The 22,519-nt window shown below is 44.1% G+C and overlaps 1 protein-coding gene across 21 annotated transcripts in view; it reads left to right on the top strand.

Moving 5' to 3' along the window:
- The window catches only part of ZBTB8A (zinc finger and BTB domain containing 8A), a 67,267-nt gene that overhangs the window by 1,169 nt on the left and 43,579 nt on the right, over positions 1-22,519 (top strand). For 10 of the 21 annotated variants that reach the window (XM_063666310.1, XM_063666349.1, XM_063666325.1 and 7 more), the window contains one exon: positions 13,698-13,778. The exons of 2 other annotated variants lie outside the window; for them this stretch is intronic. Coding sequence is in view for 2 of the 19 variants with exons in the window: in XM_063666337.1 (XP_063522407.1) it covers positions 71-144; positions 608-666; positions 13,698-13,778 (214 nt within the window). In the remaining 17 variants the exon portion in view is untranslated. Of the gene's footprint in view, positions 1-21; positions 145-607; positions 667-13,697; positions 13,779-20,982; positions 21,090-22,519 lie in introns of those variants that run through there. 9 more of the 21 variants (XM_063666337.1, XM_063666314.1, XM_063666333.1 and 6 more) reach the window with 5 other exon arrangements.

Below are 22,519 nucleotides of genomic sequence, written 5' to 3'. Positions count from 1 at the left end.
CATCCTTGGTTTTATGTCAAGATGCGACATCTGGGCTTAGAACCGAGGGCGAACTCACCGCGCCTAACCAATGTTGAGCTCCAACTATTTGCTTCTGGACGGAACCTTACATGCTCATCTCTACCCATGCGGACCGCCTCTTTTGTGAGTTAGTCAGCGGCTTGTTCCCTTCCCCTTCAGATGCGCTTATTTATCGCTGATTGTTCCAATGGCCCTACTCCATCCACATCATTCTAAGACGCGTTTGGAAGCGGTAGATTCACACACACCTGGTGGGGTTCTAACCACACACGTCAGTATCACCTCTATGCTTGATAAACCTTTATAGTTGCACAACTTTAAATGGAGTGCTTTCACCTATATGAATTATTTCACTTAATTTCACATAAAACAACCACCTAGTCAGGCTGATGGTAATTCCGCTTTGCAGATGAGGGAACACTTATGAAGCATGGCGTTTCACCTCTAGGCCAGGGTGACCATAGCCGCCCAGGGCCTCCTGTTCCCGCCCTGCCTTCCCTCCTAAGGCACCTCCAGAGGAGTCTTTAGAAGGGCCAGTCTTACACAGCGCTCCCCTGCTCTAAAAACCTTAACTGATCTTTTTCAGGAAAGCCTCCAAAATCCTCAGCAAGCTTCTACTCCAGTCTTATCTCCTCCATGCCTCAGGTACGGATGCGTTTGTAGACTGGAGCAAGAGCCCCTCACTGATAAGCAGAGATCAGATGTCTTTATTCCTGGGAACCTCTCTGGCCACACAGGTGGCAACTGGGAAGTGAGAATCTGGCTTAGGGCCCTTGACCAAATGGGTATCGGGGTGGATTGTGCTCTAAAATGTCAGCAGGAGGCATAATGAGTAGGGACTCCAGGAAGGAGGCCACGCCACTAACCCTTATCTCCTAGCCCTGAAATCACCAGCTTTGCTGTTGATAATGATTTGGGGCCATCAAAAACTTTGTAAGATAGAGTAATATTGATTCATCATATGTCATTTAAATCTAAGTTTTAGATAAAACTATGTCTAATAGACTTAACTCAGTGACACAACGATATGTTAATCATATTTAAAGGATTTGATGTGTTTGATTCCCTTGAATGAAGCTTTTGTCACTTTTCTGCTCAAAATTGGTCAGTGGCGCCCCATCTTACGCAGTTTAAAAGCCAAAAGCTCCATAATAGTCTATGCAGCCTTACAAGCACCTGGTCTCACCATGTCCTACTTCTCTCATGATCTGCTTTCCCTTTCTGACTCCACATCCCATTGCTTCCCCCATGCCTCCTTGCCTGCTCAGTTCAGGGCCTTTGCACTTGCTGTTCCCTTTGCCTGAAATATTCTTCCCCCAGACACCCACATGACTTACTTCCTTTGGACTTTACCCAAATGCCATCTTCTCAATGAGGATTTCCCCAACTATAGTTTTGATTCTGTTAAGTGTTTTTATTAACTCTAAATCTTTTCTGTCTCAGGCCATTTGTGCAGCTATAAAAATACTTTGGGACTGGGTAATTATAAAGAACAGAAATTTATTTCTCACACTTCTGGAGGCCAGGAAGTCCAGGCAGTTTGGTGTCTAATGAGGGCTGCTCTTTGCTTCCAAGATGGCACTGTGTTGCTGCATCCTCTGGATGGGGGAGGACTGCTGTGTCCTCACGTGGCAGAAGGGATGGAAGGGCAAAAGGGGCCAAACTTACTCCCTCAGGTCCTTTTATAAGGGCACTAATTCTATGCAAGAGGGCAGAGTCTTCGTGGCCCAGTCACCTCCTAAAGGTGATACTGTTGCAATGGGGATGAAGTTTCAACGTGAATTTTGGAGGGGACACAAATGTTCAAACCATAGCTCTTAAATGTTTTTAATACAGACGATCACGGACTTACAATGGCTTGACTTACCGATTTTTTGACTTTACAGTGGGTTTAATGGGGTATTAAATGCATTTTAAACTTACAATGTTTTCAACTTAAAATAGGTTTATTGGGATGTAACCCCATCGTAAGTTGAGGAGCATCTGTACTTAATTCTAAATCTTCCCAAAGCTAAAGGATCATTTATCCATCAAGGAATACAATTACCACTCTAGTTAGCTGAAGTTCTTTATGACTCAGGAATGTTTGCTAAGCAGGCTGACAAGATTAGTTTTGCTGACCCTGGTGGGACACATTAAATTTTAGATTAATGACTATATATCTTAAAAGAGTTGATCTTCTCAGCCGGGTGTGGTGGCTCACACCTGTAATTCCAACACTTTGGGAGGCCAAGGGGCGGGGGTGGATCACGAGGTCAGGAGTTCGAGACCAGCCTGGACAAGATGGTGAAACCCCATCTTTACTAAAAATACAAAAATTAGCAGGGCGCAGTGGCAGGCACCTGTAATCACAACTACTCAGGAGGCTGAAGCAGGAGAATCGCTTGAACCTGGGAGGCAGAGGTTGCAGTAAACTGAGATCGCGCCACTGCACTCTAGCCTGGGCGACAGAGCAAGACTCCGTCTCAAAAAAAAAAAAAAAAAAGTTGATCTTCTCAACCACAACCTTAGTTCAAGTTACACTTGCTACTTAAATCTTCAGTCTACTCATAGAAATACATGTCATTTGCTTCTATTCCAAAGACCTTCGAACTTAATGGTTCCTAAAATGTGTAATTGTCTTTCCCAACCACCTTTTTAAAGATCATTGAACTTGATGGAAATCTTGAATTCTGTTATATTCTTGGGACTATTATAATATTTAACTCTTACAGATATTTAAAATTTGTTTCCATTTGGATTTTGGATGTCCCACATAAATTGATCTAACTTGCTGTTTCAATGTATAAAGTCACTCTACTGAAAGAAGAAAATCTGAAATGTATTACCCATTTCCATGACCTAATCACATAATTCTGAAAATAACTTAAACCTTTTTTGATGACTCAAGAGTACTACTGTGAATGCATGTTATGTTAAAATCCTTTCAATGTGAATATCAGGTTGTAACTGACCCCAATGTATAGGACAATTCCTATTTTTTTTTGAGATATAACTTTTTTTTTTGAGATGGAGTTTCACTCTTGTTGCCCAGGCTGGAGTGCAATGGTGTGATCTGGGCTCACTGCAACCTCTGCCTCCCAGGGTCAAGCAATTCTCCTACCTCAGCCTCTCAAGTAGCTGGGATTACAGGTGTCTGCCACCATGCCCGGCTAATTTTTTGTATTTTTAGTAGAGACGGGGTTTCACCATGTTGGTCAGGCTGGTCTCAAACTCCTGACCTCACGTAATCCACCCGCCTCGGCTTTCCAAAGTGCTGGGATTACCGGTGTGAGCCACTGCGCCTGGCCTGAGATGTAACTCTTATACCATAAAATTTACCCCTTTTAAAGTGTACGATTCAGTTTTTTGATATGGTCACAAAATTGTGCAACCATCACGACCCTCTTAACTGCAGAACATTTTCATCATTTGCATAAAGAAACCCCATGCCTGTTAACAGTCACTCCTATTCCCATGTCTCCCTAGCTCCTGATAACCCCTCATCTACTTCCTATGTGGATCTACCCATTCTCGGCATTTCATGTGAATAAAATCATAAATAAAATATATATATTTTTTATGACTAGTTTCTGTAACTTAGCATGAGTTTTTTGTTTTTTTTTTTTTTTAAGACAAAGTCTCACTCTGTCACCCAGGCTGGAGTGCAGTGGCGCGATCTCAGCTCACTGCAAGCTCTGCCTCCCGGGTTCATGCCATTCTCCTGCCTCAGCCTCCCGAGTAGCTGGGATTACAGGCACCCGCCACCATGCCCGGCTAGTTTTTTTGTATTTTTAGTAGAGACGGGGTTTTACCATGTTCGCCAGGATGGTCTCGATCTCCTGACCTCATGATCCACCCGCCTCGGCCTCCCAAGGTGCTGGGATTACAGGCGTGAGCCACCGCGCCCGGACTTGTTTGTTTTTTAGAGACAGGGTCTCACTGTCACCCATACTGGATTGTGGTGGCGTAATCCTGGCTCACTACATCCTTGACTTCCTGGGCTCAACCAGTCCTCTGCCTCAGCCTCCCAAATAGCTGGGACTACAGGCTCACGCCACTGTTCCCAGCCAGCATGAGGTTTTTAAGGTTCACCCATGTTGTAGTATATACAGTCATATGTCACATAATGATGGGGATATGTTCTGAGAAATGTGTTGTTAGGTGATTTTTGTTGTTGTGTGAACATCATAGAATGTACTTACACAAACCTAGCTGATATAGCCTACTACACGCCTAGGCTGTATGGTATAGCCTATAGCTCCTAGGCTACAATCCTGTATAGCATAATACTGTAGGCATTTGTAAAACAATGGTAAGTATTTGTGTATCTAAACATATCTAAACACAGGAAAGCTGGGCACAGTGGCTGACACCTGTAATCCCAATACTTTGGGAGGCCAAGGTGGGTGGATCACCTGAGGTCAGGAGTTCAAGACAAACCTGGCCAACATGGCAAAACCCCGTCTCTACTAAAAATACAAATATTATCCAGTCATGGTGGTGGGTGCCTGTAATCCTGGCTACTCAGGAGGCTGAGGCAGGAGAACTGCTTTAACCCAGGAGGCGAAGGTTGCAGTGACCCAACATCGTGCTACTGCACTCCAGCCTGGGGGATAGAGCAAGACTTTGTCTCCAAAAATAAATAAATAAATAAATAAACAAACACAGGAAAGGTACAATAAAAATATGTTATTATAATCTTATGGGACCACCGTCATATATGTAGTCAGTTGTTGACCAAAATATTATGCGGCGCATGACCATATCAGTACTTCATTCTTTTCATGGCCAAGTTACATTCCACTGTATGGGTATACCACATTTTGTTTACCCATCTGTCCATCGGTGGACATTTGGATTGTTTCCACGTCTTAGCTGTTACACATAATGCTACTATAAACATTCATATATCAGTTTCTGTGTAGACATATGTGTTCATTACTCTTGAATATATACCTAGGAGTGAAATTGCTGGGTCATATGATAACTCCATGTTTAATCATTTGAAGAACTCCCAGGCTGTTTTCCAAAGTCACTGTACCATTTTATATTTCCACCAGCAGTGTGTGAACGTTCTCATTTATCTATACTCTGGCTAACACTTAGTATTTTCATGTTTTTAAAAAAATTATTGTATCTCTGGAAAAACATGGAAAAAAAAGAAAATATAGAAAAGGAAGAAGAAAAAAATTTTAAAAAATTATTGTAGCAAACTATCCTAGTGGGTGTGAGGTAGTATCTCATTGTGATTTTGGTTTGCATTTCTCTAATGATTAATGATGCTAAACATCTCTTCATGTGCTTATTTCTATTTGTCTTATTTAATCTTATTTATTTTAGCGATTATCTTATTTAATCTTCTTAACAGACTTCCTTAGAGCCTCTTAACAGTCAATAACCTCATTTTACAAAAAGGAAACCAATGCTTAGAGTTAAGTAACTTGACGAAGTCACACGGCTAATGATTGGTAGACCTATAATCCTGTGTTTCTTATTTTTAAAATCCTTCAGAAGTGCCTCAGAACCCACAAAACTGGAGAGGCTTCCAAGATCTAGCTCTTACATACTTTTCTAGTTTCATCTTCTGCCATCCTTCCATAGGCCCGCAGTCTCTAGCTATAGCAAACTTCTTACCATCCCCTAGGAGGCCATGCTGTTTAATATGCTGTTTTTGCCTTCCCATTTGGTGTTCTCTCTGGCTAGAATGCCCTTTGCCCTCTTTCTCATGTAGAAACTTTTCATCCTTCAAGACCCAACCTAAACATTGAGCCTTTTGGAAATGTTTCTTAATACTCCCGGGTACAATCATTTGCTTTCTTTGTTTTATAGCTCCCTTCTACTATGAGTATTTTCTTCATTGTATTGTCACTTTGTCTAGAAGGCTTTTCTCTTCCTGTCTCTGACTCTCTCTCTCTCCTAATAGACAGTGAGCTGCTTGAAAGTGAGCACTGACCTTTGACATTTCATCACCTCTATATTCTCAGGACCAGGTATAGTCTGGTATAGGGTAGTTGCTCAATAAATATGTCTTGAATAAATGCGTTTCACCTGCCAATTTGAGTATCTGCCCTTCTCATAAAAATAGAATAAAAGTGCCACATACAGTGGCTCACACGTGTAATCCCAGCACTTTGGGAAGCCAAGGCAGGCAGATCACTTGAGGCCGGGAGTTTGAGACCAACCTGGCCAACATGGCGAAACCCTGTCTCTGTTAAAAATATAATAATTAGCTAGGTGTGGTGGTGTGTGCCTGTAATCCCAGCTACTCAGGAGGCTGAGGCACGAGAATCACTTGAACCCAGGAGTGGTAGGTTGCAGTCAGCCAAGATCATGCTGCTGCACTCCAGCCTGGGTAACAGAGTGAGACTCTGTCTCAAAAAAAAAAAAAAAAAAAAAAAAAAAAAGAATAAAAGATTTTTCTGTTAAAATATAGAAAGAGCCAGACATGGTGGTGCACCTATGTGGGAGACTGAAGCAGGATCACTTGAGCCCCGGAGGCCAAGGCTGCAGTGAGCCAAGATCGTACCACTGCACTTCAGACTGGTGTGACCTTGTCTCAAGAATTTAAAAAAGGAAAATATACTGCTGTGGAGTTCAGAACAATGTAAAATTAATGATTGTATCAAAAGATGAAGTTGTTTTCTTTCGGCTGTTTTTCTGACCCTTCAGAAAACCTCCATTGCTTTGAATCCTGTGGCTCTCAGCAGCATGTGAAACACGGAGGGCATAGCAGATGCCTTATGTCACCCTCAGTTCCCTCTGTCTCCCTGGCACTGTTGGACTAGGTCCAACATAAAATTCTTACATATCCAGAATATCTGGGGGAAGTTTTTTGTTTTTGTTTTTGAGACAGGGTCTTGCCCTGTTGCCCAGGCTGGAGTGCAGTGGCACAATCACAGCTCACTGCAGCCTTAGCCTCTCAGGCTCAAGTGATCCTCCCACCTCAGCCTACTGAGTAGCTGGGACCACAGGCATATACTACCACACGCCTGGCTAATTTTTTAATAATTTGTAGAGACGAGGTCTCGCCATGTTGCCCAGGCTGGTCTCGAACTCCTGGGCTCAAGTGATCCTCCTGCCTGGGCCTTCCAAAGTGCTAGGATTATAGATATGAGCTACCATGCCTGGCTGGGGGAAGTTTTATTCCAAAATCTGCAATGTATTTTTCATCACCAGAAGATACTTCAGCAAACCAAACTAAGCCATAGTTTTATCCATGACTTTTTAAATATATACATTAGAATAGTATTCTAAGTATAAACACTTAAATTTTCTTTTCTTTTTTTTTTTTTTAATAGAGATGGAGTCTTGCCCTGTTGCCCAGGCTAGAGTGCAGTGGCATGAGCATCGCTCACTGCAGCCTCGAACTCCTGGGCTCAAGGGATCCTCCCTCCTGCCTTAGCCTCCTGAGTAGCTGGGACTACAGGTTTGAGCCACTGTACTCAGCAACATTGAAACATACACTTTTAGGTTGCAAATCTTATTTTAGGTTATAGGTCTCATTCTCAGGCAATTGCTTCTGTGGTAACATTTTCTTAGTTTGAGTAACAAACACCCAGGTTGATAGAGCATGATTAATGAGGTAACGATTGAATGGAAAAATGGCAAAAATTGGCCAGGTGCAATGGCTCATGCCTGTAATCCCAGCACTTTGGGAGGCTGAGGTGGGTGGATCACTTGAGGTCAGGAGTTTGAGACCAGCCTGACCAACATAGTGAAACCCTGTCTTTACTAAAAATACAAAAATTAGCTGGGTGTGGTGGCGCATGCCTGTAATCCCAGCTACTTGGGAGCCTGAGGCAGGAGAATCACTTGAGCCCAGGAGGTGGTGGTTGCAGTAAGCTGAAGTCGTACCACTGCACTCCAGCCTGAGCGACAGAGCAAGTCTGTATCTCAAAAAAAAAAAAAAAAAAAAAAAAAGAAAAAAAGGCAAAAATGGTTTCTCAAGAATAATTTGGCACACACTTGTACTCGGAAGGCTGAGGTGGGAGGATCACTTGAGCCTGGGGAGGTCAAGGCTGCAGTGAGCTGTGATCTCACCACTGCACTCCAGACTGAGCAACAGGGAAAGATTCTGTCTAAAACAAAAAACAAACAAACAAAGCAAAAAAAAACAAAAAAAGACTAGATGTGGGGTGGCTCACGCTTGTAATCCCAGCACTTTGGGAGGCCGAGGCAGGTGGATCATGAGGTCAGGAGTTCGAGACCAGCCTGGCCAAAACAGTGAAACCCCTGTCTCTACTAAAAATACAAAAACTAGCTGGGCATGGTGGCGGACACCTGTAATCCCAGCTACTTGGGAGGCTGAGACAGTAGAATCACTTGAACCTGGGAGGTAGAGGTTGCAGTGAGCCGAGATTGCACCACTGCACTCCAGCTTGGGCAACAGAGCTAGACTCTGTCTCAAATTAAAAAAAAAAAAAGAATAATCCTTCCTTAAGGTGAGGTCTACAGTTGACTAGTTGGAGTAGAGGGTTGCTATTCCCAGGTACACATGTAGTTTTGAAATGATCGCTCTCACTCTCTCTAGGTACACGAATATGATGAAACCAGTCAAAAAACTTTTTTTTTCTGTATCCACATTTTTTTGTTTTTGTTTTTGTTTTGAGACAGAGTCTCACTCAGCCGCCCAGGCTGGAGTGGAGTGGTGCGATCTCGGCTCACTGCAACCACCGTCTCCAGGGTTCAAGTGATTCTCCCATCTCAGCCTCCCGAGTAGCTGGGATTACAGGCACCCGCCATCATGCCCGGCTAACTTTTGTATTTTAGTAGAGACGGGGTTTCGCCATGTTGGCCAGGCTGGTCTTGAACTCCTGACCTCAGGTGATAAACCCGCCTCAGCTTCCCAAAGTGCTAGGATTACAGGTGTGAGCCTCCTTTCTGTATCCCCATTTGTGTAAGACAAAATGTGTGGTAATAAAATTCTAAAGTGTTTACATTTTGTACTCATTGAAAGCAGTGTTTTTAAATGTTTAGATAATTAATAATAATAATAATAGCTGACATTTATCAAGGGCTTGTTATAAGCCAGGCACTGTTACAAGCATGTTGCTTGGATTATCTTCTAATTTTCTCCATCTCGCAGCTCTATAAGCTATAGGTATTATGATTGTCCCTGCATTAGTCCATGCTCACATTGATAAAAAGAAATACCTGGCTGGGGCCAGGCACCGTGGCTCATGCCTGTAATCCCAGCACTTTGGGAGGCCGAGGCAGGCAGATCATGAGGTCAGGAGTTCGAGACCAGCCTGGCCAATATGGTGAAACTTCATCTCTACTGAAAATACAAAAATTAGCCGGGTATGGTGGCCCGCGCCTGTAGTCCCAGCTACTCCAGAGGCAGAGACAGAATCACTTGAACCCAGGAGGCAGAGGTTGCCGTGAGCTGAGATCACGTCACTGCACTCCGGCCTGGAGGACAGAGCGAGACTCTGTCTCAAAACAAAACAAAACAAAACACCTCGCTGGGTGCTGTGGCTCATGCCTGTAATCCCAGCACTTTGGGAGGCTGAGGCGGGCGGATCACCTGAGGTCAGGAGTTCGAGACCAGCCTGGTCAACATGGTGAAACCCCGTCTCTACTAAAAACATAAAAATTAGCCAGGCATGGTGGCACATTCCTGTAATCCCGGCTACTTGGGAGGCTGAGGCAGGAGAATCGCTTGAACCCGAGAGGTAGAGGTTGCGGTGAGCCGAGATCACACCATTGCACTCCAGCCTGGGCAACGAGTATAACTCCGCCTCAAAAAAAAAAAAAAAAGACTGCCCAACAGGCCCCCCAGGGAGGGAATCAGGAGGCTGCCAATGACATTGCTAGTGTAATTTAAGGGTCGACTAACTGCTATAGGCCGTGCACAGTGTAATCCAGCACTTTGAGAGGCCAAAGTGGGAGGATCCCCTTGAGCCTAGGAGTTCGAGTTTACAGTGAGCTATGAGTGCACCACTGCACTTCAGCACTTCATCCTGGATGACAGAGTGAGACCCTGCCTCTGAAAATAAATAAATAAAAGGAAAGAACCCTGCTACCCCTGAACTTCCCCTGAACTCCTACCAAATAGTGACTCCTGTCTTCACCATGTTTGTCTCTTGACAATCATGAAGCTTTTGACACTAGAATGCTGCTATGAGAAAAAAATACAATGTTTCCATAAATGTGCTTGCCAGCATTAACAGCCAAAACAGAAGAAAGATGGTTCCCACCTCATTTCTGCCTTCCGGATCTCACAGAACATCTCATTGATAGGCCACATTTCACATGGGGAAACTGAATTGTAAAGAGTCTGGGAAATGTACTTTTTAGTTTCCAGAAGGAAGTTAGAAAGGATGTTGATGCCGGGCGTGGTGGCTTATGCCTGTAATCTTAGCACTTTGGGAGGCTGAGGTGGGCAGATCTCTTGAGCCCAGGAGTTCAAGACCAGCCTGGGCAATATATCGAGACCCTTAAAAAAAAGGATCCTGAATGTCCATCCACAGATCTACTCTAATATCTGCTAGAGTGGAACTTGGTGGTCATCTGAAAAAATAGCATTCCATCAGCATGTAAAAATTGTTTAGGGCACAGACTATGCTCAGAAATCAGTTCTTTTAGCCAGGTGCAGTGGCTCACGCGTGTAATCCCAACACTTTGGGAGGCCAAGGTGGTGGGTGGATTGCTTGAGTCCAGGAGTTCGATACTACCCTGGGCAACGTGGTGAGACCCCATCTCTACAAAAAATACAAAAAAATTAGCCAGCTGTGGTGGTACACGTCTGTGGTCCCAGCTCCTCGGAAGGCTGATGTGCAAGCATCCCTGAACTTGGGAGGCAGAGGTTGAAGTGAGCCAAGATCGTGCCACTGGATTCCAGCCTAGGTGAGAATGAGACCCTGCGGCAAAAACAAAAGGAAAAGAAATCAGTTCTCTTAAAAAGCCACAAATTAGGCCAGGCGCGGTGGGTCATGCCTGTAATCCCAGCACTTTGGGAGGCCGAGGCAGGCGGATCACACGGTCAGGAGTTCGAGACCAGCTTGGCCAATATGGTGAAACCCCGCCTCTACTAAAAATACAAAAATTAGCCGGGCGTGGTAGCAGGCTCCTGCAGTCCCAGCTACTCGGGAGGCTGAGGCAGGAGAATCGCTTGAACCCAGGAGGCGGAGGTTGCAGTGAGCCAAGATTGCACGATTGCACTCCTGCTGGGGCAACAGGAGCGAGACTCCGTCTCAAAAAAAAAAAAAAAAGCCACAAATTAGCACTGTACACACCCAGTACACTGGACAATAGTTAATATGCCCTTAAGTGGCAGTGTTGAAGCAGTGAAGCAATCCAAGTACATGCCATTCTCTGAATGCCCTTCTAACTCATTAGGGCTAGGTGACAGATGAGCTTTTAGTGTGGCAACGAGTTGGTCTCAAAAACTATTAATTTTGGGCCAGGCACAGTGGCTCATGCCTATTATTCCAACAAGGTGGGAGAATCACTTGAGCCTAGGATTTCAAGACCAGCCTGGGCAACATGGAAAAACCCCGTCTCTACAAAAATACAAGATTTAGCCTGGTAAACCTGTAGTCTCAGCTACTCAGAAGGCTAAGGCTAGAGGATCACTTGAGCCTGAGAGGTCAGGGCCATAATGAGACATGGTCACACCACTGCATTCCAGCCTGAGTGACAGAGTGAGACTGTCTCTAAAAAAAAAAAAAAAAAATTGCTGGGCACGGTGGCTCATGCCTGTAGTCCCAGCACTTTGGGAGGCTGAGGCGGGTGGATCACCTGAGGTCGGGAGTTTGAGACCAGCCTGACTAACATGGAGAAATACGATCTCTACAAAAAATACAAAATGAGCCGGGTGTGGTGGAGCATACCTGTAATCCCAGCTACTTGGGAGGCTGAGGCAGAATCACTTGAACCCGGGAGGCAGAGTTTGTGGTGAGCCGAGATCACACCATTGCACTCCAGCCTGGGCAACAAGAGCAAAACTCCATCTCAAAAAAAAAAAAAGGTTATTTCAGTTTGTTTTCTTATTTATTTATTTAGAGATAGGTCTCACTATGTTCCCTACGCTGGTCTGGAATTCCTGGCTTCAAGTGACCTTCTTGCCTTTGCCTCCTGAAATGCTGGGATTACAGGCATGAGCCACTGGGCCCAGCTCCTCTTCTTTATACTTACCTGTATTTTCTTTTTTTTTCAAGATATGTTGAATTTTTAAAGCTATTCTGTTCAGTTTTCTTCCAAAACACATTGATGACATTTGGAGGAAAAGAGCAATAGGATTTACTATCTTGGTATCATCTGCTGGCCTCACTTTGAATAGTGTTGTCTTAAGTTTATTTTCTTGACAAAGTTAAAAAGTATGTTTGGGCCAGGGATGGTGGCTCATGCCTATAATTTCAGCACTTTTGGAGGCCGAAGTGGGGGGATCGCTTGAGCCCAGGAGTTTGAGACCAGCCTGGGCAACATGACGAAACCTCATCTTTCTAAAAAATACAAAAATTAGCCAGGCTTGGTGGTGGGTACTTGTAGTCCCAGCTACTTGGTAGACTGAAGAGGGAGAATCGCTTAAGCCTGGGAGATCAAGGCTGCAATGAGCTGTGATTGTGCCACCGCACTGTAGCCTGAGTGACAAAGTGAGACTGTCTCAAAAAATAAACCAAATGGCCAGGCGCGGTGGCTCACACCTGTAATCTCAGCACTTTGGGAGGCCCAGGCGGGAGGATTGCCTGAGGTCGGTCAGGATTTCGAGACCAGTCTGGCCAACATGGAAAAACTCTACTAAAAATACAAAAAAATTAGCCAGGCGTGGTGGTGTGTGCAGGTAATCCCAGCTACTCGGGAGGCTGAGGCAGGGGAATTGCTCGAACCAGGGAGGTGGAGGTTGCAGTGAGCCGAGATCACGCCACTTCATTCCAGCCTGGGCGACAGAGTGAGACTCCATCTCAAAAACACCAAAACAAAATGAAAAAAAGGATTGCTTTTGATTTGCCATAATATATTTTAATATTGGAAATCTCTTCTTATAAACTTTAATATTAAGATTGAGGTTAAAAAGTTATATATATAAAACATAAAAATATGTATATAAAATGTATATATTTCTTTAAAAAGAGTTCTGAGCCAATTTGAAGCCAAATGATCTTTCATTAATAATATTAATGATTTATTTATATTGTATATTATATTTTATATCATTATATATTATATTACATACTTGTTATATATTATTAATATTATTAATGATTTTCTATTAACTATTGTTAACTATTATTAATAGTTGTGCCAGATCATCTATTTTTACATGTTAAAAATCGTATCTGACAGAGGCTCTTACATAATTTTTTTTTTTTGAAATGGAGTCTTGCTCTGTTGCCCAGGCTGGCATGCAGTGGCACGATCTCGGCTCACTGCAGCCTCCGTCTCCCGGGTTCAAGCAATTCTCCCTCCTCAGCCTCCTGAGTAGCTGGGATTACAGGCACCTGCCACCATGCCCAGCTAATTTTTGTATACTTAGTAGAGATGGGGTTTCACCATATTGGCCAGGCTGGTCTCAAACTCCTGACCTCAGGTTATCTGCCCGCCTTGGCCTCCCAAAGTGTTGGGATTACAGGTGTGAGCTACTGTGCCTGGCCCTTATATAATTTATTTAAATAAATATTATGTACCATAGCAGATCTTTCTGCCTCTTATTACAAAAGTACATTATAAATATCTGTTTTCTCTCTCTACAGGACAATCCTCCAAACACAGACTGTTTGACTTAGAATCTTCCCTTTTTACTCCATTCAAGAGCAGCATTCACAAATTTCCAGGTATGACAAATTTTAATTCTTCATCTACCTCACTTAAATGCATAGATGAGAAGGAGAATTCTGGGGCCAGGCGCGGTGGCTCACGCCTGTAATCCCAGCACTTTGGGAGGCCGAGGCAGACAGATCACCTGAGGTTGGGAGTTCGAGACCAACCTGACCAACGTGGAGAAACCCTGTCTCTACTGAAAATACAGAATTAGCTGGGCATGGTGGCACATGCCTGTAATCCCAGCTATTCGGGAGGCTGAGACAGGAGAATTGCTTGAACCCGGGAGGTGGAGGTGGAGGTGAGCCGAGATGGCACCATTGCACTCCAGCCTGGGCAACAAGAGTGAAACTCCATCTCAAAAAAAAAAAAAAAAAGTAGAATTTTGGGCTGGGTGCAGTGGCTCACACCTGTAATCCCAGCACTTTGGGAGGCCAAGGCAGGAGGATCACCTGAGGTCGGGAGTTTGAGACCAATCTGGCCAACATGGCAAAACCCCGTCTCTATTAAAAATACAAAAATTAGCCGGGCGTGGTGCTGGGCGCCTATAATCCCAGGTGCTTGTGAGGCTGAGACAGGAGAATCACTTGAACCCGGGCAGCAGACATTGCAGCGAGCCAAGATCATGCCGGTGCACTCCAGCCTGGGCAACAGAGCAAGACTCTGTCTCAAAAAAAAAAGGTAAAATTTTATAGTTGTAGATTTTATATGTCAGAAAATGGATTTATTTCTTGGAAATTCACTGTCTAAGATGTTCAGCATTCTGATTTTTTTGGTCTCCCTGTTCACTGATTGCTGATTTTTTTTAATGGCATCTTTATTTTGAAAACTCTCTTGAGGAGGTATAGTGTATCCTTGTGAATGTGGGCCGAATTTTTTTTTTTTAACATCCAGGATACATATTTGAACTACATTTTAATCTTTTATTTATTTATTTATTTATTTTTAAATTTTTTTTTTGAGATGTAGTCTGGCTCTGTCGGCCAGACTGGAGTGCAGAAGCAACCTCCGCCTCCCAGGTTCAAGCAATTCTGCCTCAGCCTCCAGAGTAACTGGGATTACAGGCACCTGCTACCAAGCCTGGCTAATTTATATATTTTTAGTAGAGACTGGGTTTCACCATGTTGGTCAGGCTGGTCTCGAACTCCTGACCACAGGTGATCCACCCGCCTTGGCCTCCCAAAGTGCTGGGATTACAGGCCTGAGCCACTGCACCCGGCTTTATCTTTTTTTTAAACTGGGATCCAGGCAATTGTGTGGAACTACATTTTTTAATTCATTGCCTCTCTTGCGTATGTATTTCTCCCATTCTAACTTAATCACATACTCGTATTATTAAGAACTGGAGATTATCTAGATCAGTCCTTTTAATTTGCAGAGAAGGATGTTAAGCCTAGAAACGTGAGTTACTTGCCCATGGACATAATACTAATATAGTGGTAGAACCAGTGTCAGAATTCTGACCTCCCACAGCTGCATCATGCAGCCTTGGCATCACTGTCTGGGTTAACTCCCTTTTCTGTAAAATGGGGATAATAATACCATCTCCCAGCTGGGTGTAGTGGCTCACTTTGGGATCCCAGCACTTTGGGAGGCTGAGGCGGGCAGATCACGAGGTCAGGAGATCGAGACCATCCTGGCTAACACAGTGAAAACCTGTCTCTACTAAAAATACAAAAAATTAGCTGGGCATGGTGGCAGGCACCTGTAGTCCCAGCTACTCGAGAGGCTGAGGCAGGAGAATGGCATGAACCCAGGAGGTGGAGCTTGCAGTGAGCCGAGATGGTGCCACTGCATTCCAGCCTGGGCGACAGAGTGACACTCCGTCTCAAAAATAATAATAATAATACCATCTCCCCAATAGATTGCATGTGAGGATTAAATGAGACAATGCAGGTAGTTACTTTATTACTGCCTGTTGGCCCTTTAACCCCTTCACTGCATCTTTCTTGAAATTCTCCACCCTTGGCTAATGTGTCACAAAGCTCTCTTAATTCTCCCTGTAATTTCTTGTCTGTAACACTGGCATCTTTTCCCCATCCTGCCGCACAATCATGGGCAATCCTCCAGGTTCCCTTCTCAGCCCATGCTTCCTCTGAGCCCCTTCATTTCTGCTAACAGCCTAATTGCTATTTGCAGATACTCTTACTCCTCTATCTTCAACTCTGAGTGTCCCTGTGAACTTCAGACCAGCATTTCCAGTGGCCTCCTGGCCATATCTACCTGATTTCCCATTCCTCTGAAATCCAACATACATAAAACCAAAGTCATTGCTTTTCTTCTAAACCAGTTATTTCTCTGGACTCTGGACTTCCCAATTTCTTGTTTCAAATTTTAAAAAAAATTTTTTAATTTTAATTTAATTTTTTTTTTTTGAGACAGTGTCTATGTGCCCAGGCTGGAGTGCAGTGGTGCAATCACTGCTCACTGCAGCCTCCACCTCCTGGGCTCAAGTGACCCTCCTACCTCAGCCTCCCACGTAGCTGGGACTACAGGCACATGCAATTTTTTATTTTTATTTATTTATTTATTTTCTGAGACAGAGTCTCACTCTGTCCCCCAGGCTGGAGTGCAGTAACATGATCTCAGCTCACTGCAACCTCCATCTCCCGGGTTGAAGCGATTCTCCTGCCTCAGCCTCCTGAGTAGCTAGGATTACAGGCGTGCGCCACTGCGGCTAATTGTTATATTTTTAGTAGAGACAGGGTTTTGCCATGTTGGCCAGGCTGGTCTCGAACTCCTGACCTCGTGATCCAACCGCCTTGGCCTCCCAAAGTGCTAGGATGACAGGTGTGAGCTACCACGCCCGGCCACAATTTTTTATTTTTTAGAGACAGGGTCTTGCTCTGTTGCCCAGGTTGATGTGCAGTGGTATTACTATAGCTCACTGCAGCCTCCAACTCCTGGGCCTAAGCAATCCACTGTCTGTGCCTGCCAAGTAGCTGGGACCACAGGCATGCACCATCATACCCAGCCAATTTTTAAAAATCTATTCTGCCATCCTGGTCTCAAACTTAATTTAAGAAAAAGCAAGGTATAGGGCTGGGCACAGTGGCTCACGCCTGTAATCCCAGCACTTTGGGAGGTCGAGGCAAGGTAGATCACGAGGTCAAGATATCGAGACCATCCTGGCCAACATAGTGAAACCCCGTCTCTACTAAAAATACAGAAATTAGCCAGGCGTGGTGGCGGGCGCCTCTAGTCCCAACTACTTGGGAGGCTGAGGCAGAAGAATCATTTGAACTTGGGAGGCGGAGGTTGCAGTGAGCTGAGATTGTGCCATTGCACTTCAGTCTGGTGACAGAGCAAGACTCCATCTCAAAAAAAAAAAAGAAAAAAGAAAAAGCAAGGTATAGACCAATATATATAATACAAGGGAACTTAACTTTCTTAACTTTCCATGTCAGTAGAGTGTTTTCTTATTTTCGAATCATACACATTCAAGGATGAAAGGGAAGGGGAAAAGACCAGTTGCGGTGGCTGACACCTGTAATCCCATCACTTTGGGAGTCCAAGGCAGGTGGATCACTTGAGGTCAGGAGTTCGAGAACAACCTGGCCAACATAGTGAAACCCCGTCTCTACTAAAAATACAAAAATTAGCCGGGCGTGGTGGTGTGCGCCTGTAGTCCCAGCTACTTGGGAAGCTGAGGCAGGAGAATCGCTTGAACCTGGGAGGCAGAGGTTGCCGTGAGCCAAGGTCACGCCATTGCACTCCAGCCTGGGCAACAGAGCCAGACTCCATCTCAAAAAAATGATGTGAGAACCGTATAAATAATTTGTGTTTCTCTGGGATTTTGTTTTTGTTTGTTTTTGTTTTGCCTTGGATTCTAGGGCAAATAATGCTAAATGTAAATGTATAGAAACCATCTCATTAACATTTAATTTAAATAAACATTAAATAACATTTGATTTAAATAAAATGTTGCTTGCTCTGTCCCTGAGGCTAAAGGGCAGTGGCATAATCCGAACTCACTGCAGCCTCCAACTCCTGGGCTCAAGTGATCCTCCCACCTCAGCCCCCAAGTAGCTGGGACTACAGGCCCGTGCCACCATACCCAGCTAGTTTTTATATTTTTTTTTGTAGAGATGAGGTTTCACCATGTTGCCCAGGCTAGTCTCAAACTCCTGAGCTCAAACATCTGCCTGCTTCAGCCTCCCAAAGTGCTGGGATTATAGGTGTAAGCCACCATGCCTGGTCCATTTTACCAAACTCTTATAATCAGTTATTAAAATCTTTCAAATGCCACCCTCTGTTGATGATTTCTAAATCTTTATCTCCAGCCTAGATTTCCTGAGCGTATATCCAGACATCCATAATATACTGACTTCATGCTCAGTGAGCAACATTTTGATGACTGGCTTTCCATATCACTTCCTCATAAAGAAAGGAGAATATGTCAGTCAGTGGAAAACAAATATCTGTCCCTTTGATGTTTACATATTTCATCGTAATTTATAAAATGGCCTTCTGTCTTTCTTGTATATATGGTATATCTGACATATCACATACACATGTATAACGTATATAGACCTATATACAAACTCTGTGAGCTTGATTAAAGACAGAGAATGGGGGAAAAGGAGGGAAGTAGGGAAGTAGGAAGGCATTTGCCTCTAAGAAACAGATCATCTTTTTGTGGAACAAAATTACGTTTCTGATCAGTTTCTGAAAATCAAACCTTAAACAAGAGGTAACAATGTAAATGCTACCAATCATTTATCTTAGCATCTAGCCATCTGGCCATTTTCTCTTTTTTTCTTCCTTTCTCACCCCTCCCTCCTTCTTATCTATAGTAGTTAGCTACTTAGGGAAAAATTTAGATCTTCTCATCACACAGTACACCAAATACTTTCTAGAAGAGCTAAGTATTAAATACACACACACACACACACACACACACACACAAATGGAAGTAAATATTCATCAAACATCTGGAGGTGGGAAGAATCCTGAGAGTAGAACACATTGAAAAGAAATCATGTAGGAAACTTTCAACATGTGCCATTCATTTACTTATTCATTTGTTAGTCTCCAAGTCTGAAGGATATAGATATGGAGGCTGAGAAAGGAAAGGTTTGGCCTGGGATGGTTCCTGGGTCCTGGATTAGGCACTAGAGGGAAATAGTGGTACTAATTCCCAAGAAAGGAGACACAGATGAAGGAGTACATTTCAGCGGTTAAGAAAAGGCTGCAATAATAAGTTTGAAATTCAGTAAGTTTGAGGTTATCTTCTGTATCTAACTGGTGATTGATGACAACGATGATAAGAATTATAACAGCAGCTCATATATTATTGAGCAGCTGCAATGTCCCAGGCACCTGCAGAGTTCTTGACATTTGCAATGTCATGTTGAATCTACAATTCCATGAAGTAGGTACTGCACTCTTATAAACCCCCATTTATAGGTGAGGAAATGGATGTGTAAACCACAGCAGAGCCGGGGTTTAGATTCACTTTGATGGCATAGCCCATGTGTTTACCCACGGTTATTTATGCTGCTTCCAAGTCCTGCTGATTCTACCTCTGGCTTATCTCTCTCTACTTCTTTTCTTTCTTTTTTTGAGACGGTGTCTGGCTCTGCCACCCAGGCTGGAGTGCAATGGCATGATCTCAGCTCACTGCAACCTCTGCTTCCCGGGTTCAAGCCTTTTTCGTGCCTCAGCCTCCCTAGTAGCTGGAATTACAGGCACCCGCCACCACGCCTGGCTAATTTTTCTATTTTTAGTAGAGATGGGGTTTCACTATGTTGGCCAGGCTGGTCTCGAACTCCTGACCTCTAGTGAGCCACCTGCCTTGGCCTTGTCTACTTATTTTCATCACCACTACTGTGGTTTAAATGTTGGTCCCCTTCAAAACTCATGTTGAAACTTAATCCTCAAGGTGACAGTATTTTTTTTTTTTTTTTGAGACAGAGTCTCACTGTGTCACCCAGGCTGGAGTGCAGTGGCATGATCACGGCTCACTGCAGCCTCAACCTCCCCAAGCTCAGGTGATCCTCCTACCTCACCCTCCTGAGTACCTGGGACTACAGGTACATGCCACCATGCCTGGCTAATTTTTGTATTTTTTGTAGTAATGGGGTTTCGCCATGTTGCCCAGGCTGGTCTCCAACTCCAGGGCTCAAGCAATTTGCCTGCCTTGGCCTCTCAAAGTCCTGGGATTACAAGCATGAGCCACCATGCGTGGCACAATGTGGCAGTACTGAGAGGTGGGGCCATTAAGAGGTGATTGGGTTATGAAGGATTAATGGGTTATCATGGGAGGAACTAGTGGTTTTAGAAGAAGAGGAAGGGAGATAGGAGCACGCTCAGCCCCTTTGCCACCTGTACTAGTCCGCTCTTGCATTGCTATAAAGAAGTACCTGAGACTGGGTAATTTATAAAGAATAGAGGTTTAATTGGCTCACAGTTCTGCAGGCTGTACAGGAAGCATAGTAGCTTCTGCTTCTGGGGAGGCCTCAGGAAGCTTCCAGTTATGGTGGAAGGCATAGGAGGAGCAGGCATCTTCACATGGCTGAAGTAGGCAGAAGAGAGGTGCCACACACTTTCACACAACCAGATCTCATGAGAACTCACTCACTGTACAGTATCAAGGGGGGATGGTGCTAAACCATTCATGAGAACTCTGCCCCAATGGTCCAGTCACCTCACGTTAGGCCCCACGTCCAACACTGGGGATTACAATTCGACATGAGATTTGGCCAGGGACACAGATTCAAACCATATCACTACCAATCCTTCTGCACTGTCCCAGGACTCCGCAAAGAGTCTCCACCAGCAAGAAAGCCCTTGCCAAGTGTGGACCCTTGACCTGGGATGTCTTAGCCTTCAGAACTATAATACATAAATTTCATTTATTTGTCTTCTTTTCCTTTATCTTCTTCATGATTTTTTTCTGCTTTTTTTCCTTTTCTTTATAAATTATCCAGTTTCAGCGTTTTGTTGTTGTTGTTGTTGTTATAAGTAACAGAAAACAGACTCATACCACCATACCACTACCTACAGCTACTTCCATTCTTTTTTCTTCTTTTCTTTTCTTTTTTTTTTTTTTTTTTTGAGATGTAGTCTCACTCTGTCACCCAGGTTGGAGAAGTTCAGTGGTGCAACTTCAGTTCATTGCAACCTCTGCCTACCAAGTTCAAGCAATTCTCCCACCTCAGCCTCCTGAGTAGCTAAGATTACAGGAGGCACATGCCACTATGCCTGGCTAATTTTTCTATTTTTAGTAGAGACGGGGTTTCACCATGTTGACCAGGCTGGTCTCAAACTCCTGACCTCAAGTGATCTGCCCACCTTGGCCTCCCAAAGTGCTGAGATTACAGGTATGAGCCACCATGCCCAGCCCAACCACTTCCATTTCTACCCCTACCATTTTGTCTAGATTACAACTGCCTCCTGCCTGGTCTCACTGCCAGTGACGTTCTTACTGCTCTCTGATTTGATCAAATACTAAATCGCCTCTCTCCTTTGCATAAAACCCCTTAATGCCCCCCACCCCCACCCCAATGCTTACAGGGTCTAATCCAAACTCTTTAATGAAGCAAATAAGGTGCTCCACCCATCTCTCACCATCTCTTTTGCACCCTATGCTCCAGCCATATTGAACAACTTACTTCCTATTTTCTGATTATACCAGTCTGTGCCTTGGCTCAAACTATATCTTCTGCCTAGAATGCTTTTCCTCTTTTATTTTTTTTTTTTCTGAGTGAAAACCTGCTTGCCTTTCAAGCATCTACCCTAGCATCACATCACCTATGAAACAACGTACGTTGATTCTTCTCCCACAGTTCTGGAGGCTAAACTCTGAAATCAAGGTGTTGACAGGGCCATGCTCTCTCTGAAGGTTGTAGGGCAGAGTCCTTCCTTGCCTCTTTTTAGCTTCTGGTGGGTGCCAGCAAACCTTGGCATTCCTTCTGTTGTAGCTCCATCATTCCAGCCTCTGCTTCTGTCTTCACATGGTGCTCCTCCTTCTGTGTGTGTGGTTTTGTTTTTGTTTTTGTTTTTTTGAGACCAGCCTGTTGCCTAGGTTGGTCTTGAACTCCTGGCGTCAAGCAGTCTGCCCTTCCTTGGCCTCCCAAAGTGCTAGGATTACAGGTGTGAGCCACCTCACCCAGCCCCTGTATGTGTCTTCTCAGTGTCCTCCTTTCTCCAGATCTGTCCTTATAATGATATCACCCTAATCCAGGATGACCTCATCTTAACTTGATTATATCTGCAAAGACCCTATTTGCAAATTAAGGTCTCCAGTGTAGGTACCAGGTTTAAGACTTCAGCATATAATTTTGGGGGGCACAACTCAATCCCATGTCTCACATGTGGGAGCAGGAGCAAGAGAGAGAGTGGAAGGAGGTGGTACATACTTTTTTATTTTTTATTTATTTTTATTTGAGACACGGTCTCAGTTTGCCATCCAGGCTAGAGTGCAGTGATGTGATCATGGCTCACTGCAGCCTCGAACTCCTGGGCTCACACGAATCTCCTGCCTCAGCCTCCAAACTATAGGAGGCCACCACACCCAGCCAATTTTTTAATTTTTTTTTTTTTTTTTGTAGAAACAGGGTCTCACTATGTTGCTTAGGCTGGTCTTGAACTCCTGGGCTCAAACAATCCTTCTACCTCAGTCTCCTAAAGTGTTGGGAGTATAAGCATGAGCCACCCTGCCCAGCCCTGAGCTATTTTTTTTTATTATTTTTTGAGATGGAGTTTCGCTCTTGTTGCCTTGCCCAGGCTGGAGTGCCATGGTGGGATGTCA

The sequence above is a fragment of the Pongo pygmaeus genome, chromosome 1, assembly GCF_028885625.2.
Source record: "Pongo pygmaeus isolate AG05252 chromosome 1, NHGRI_mPonPyg2-v2.0_pri, whole genome shotgun sequence".
NCBI classification, from domain to species: domain Eukaryota; kingdom Metazoa; phylum Chordata; class Mammalia; order Primates; family Hominidae; genus Pongo; species Pongo pygmaeus.
The sequence above is the reverse complement of the archived record's forward strand: the minus strand, read 5'-3'. Positions and strand labels throughout refer to the sequence as shown.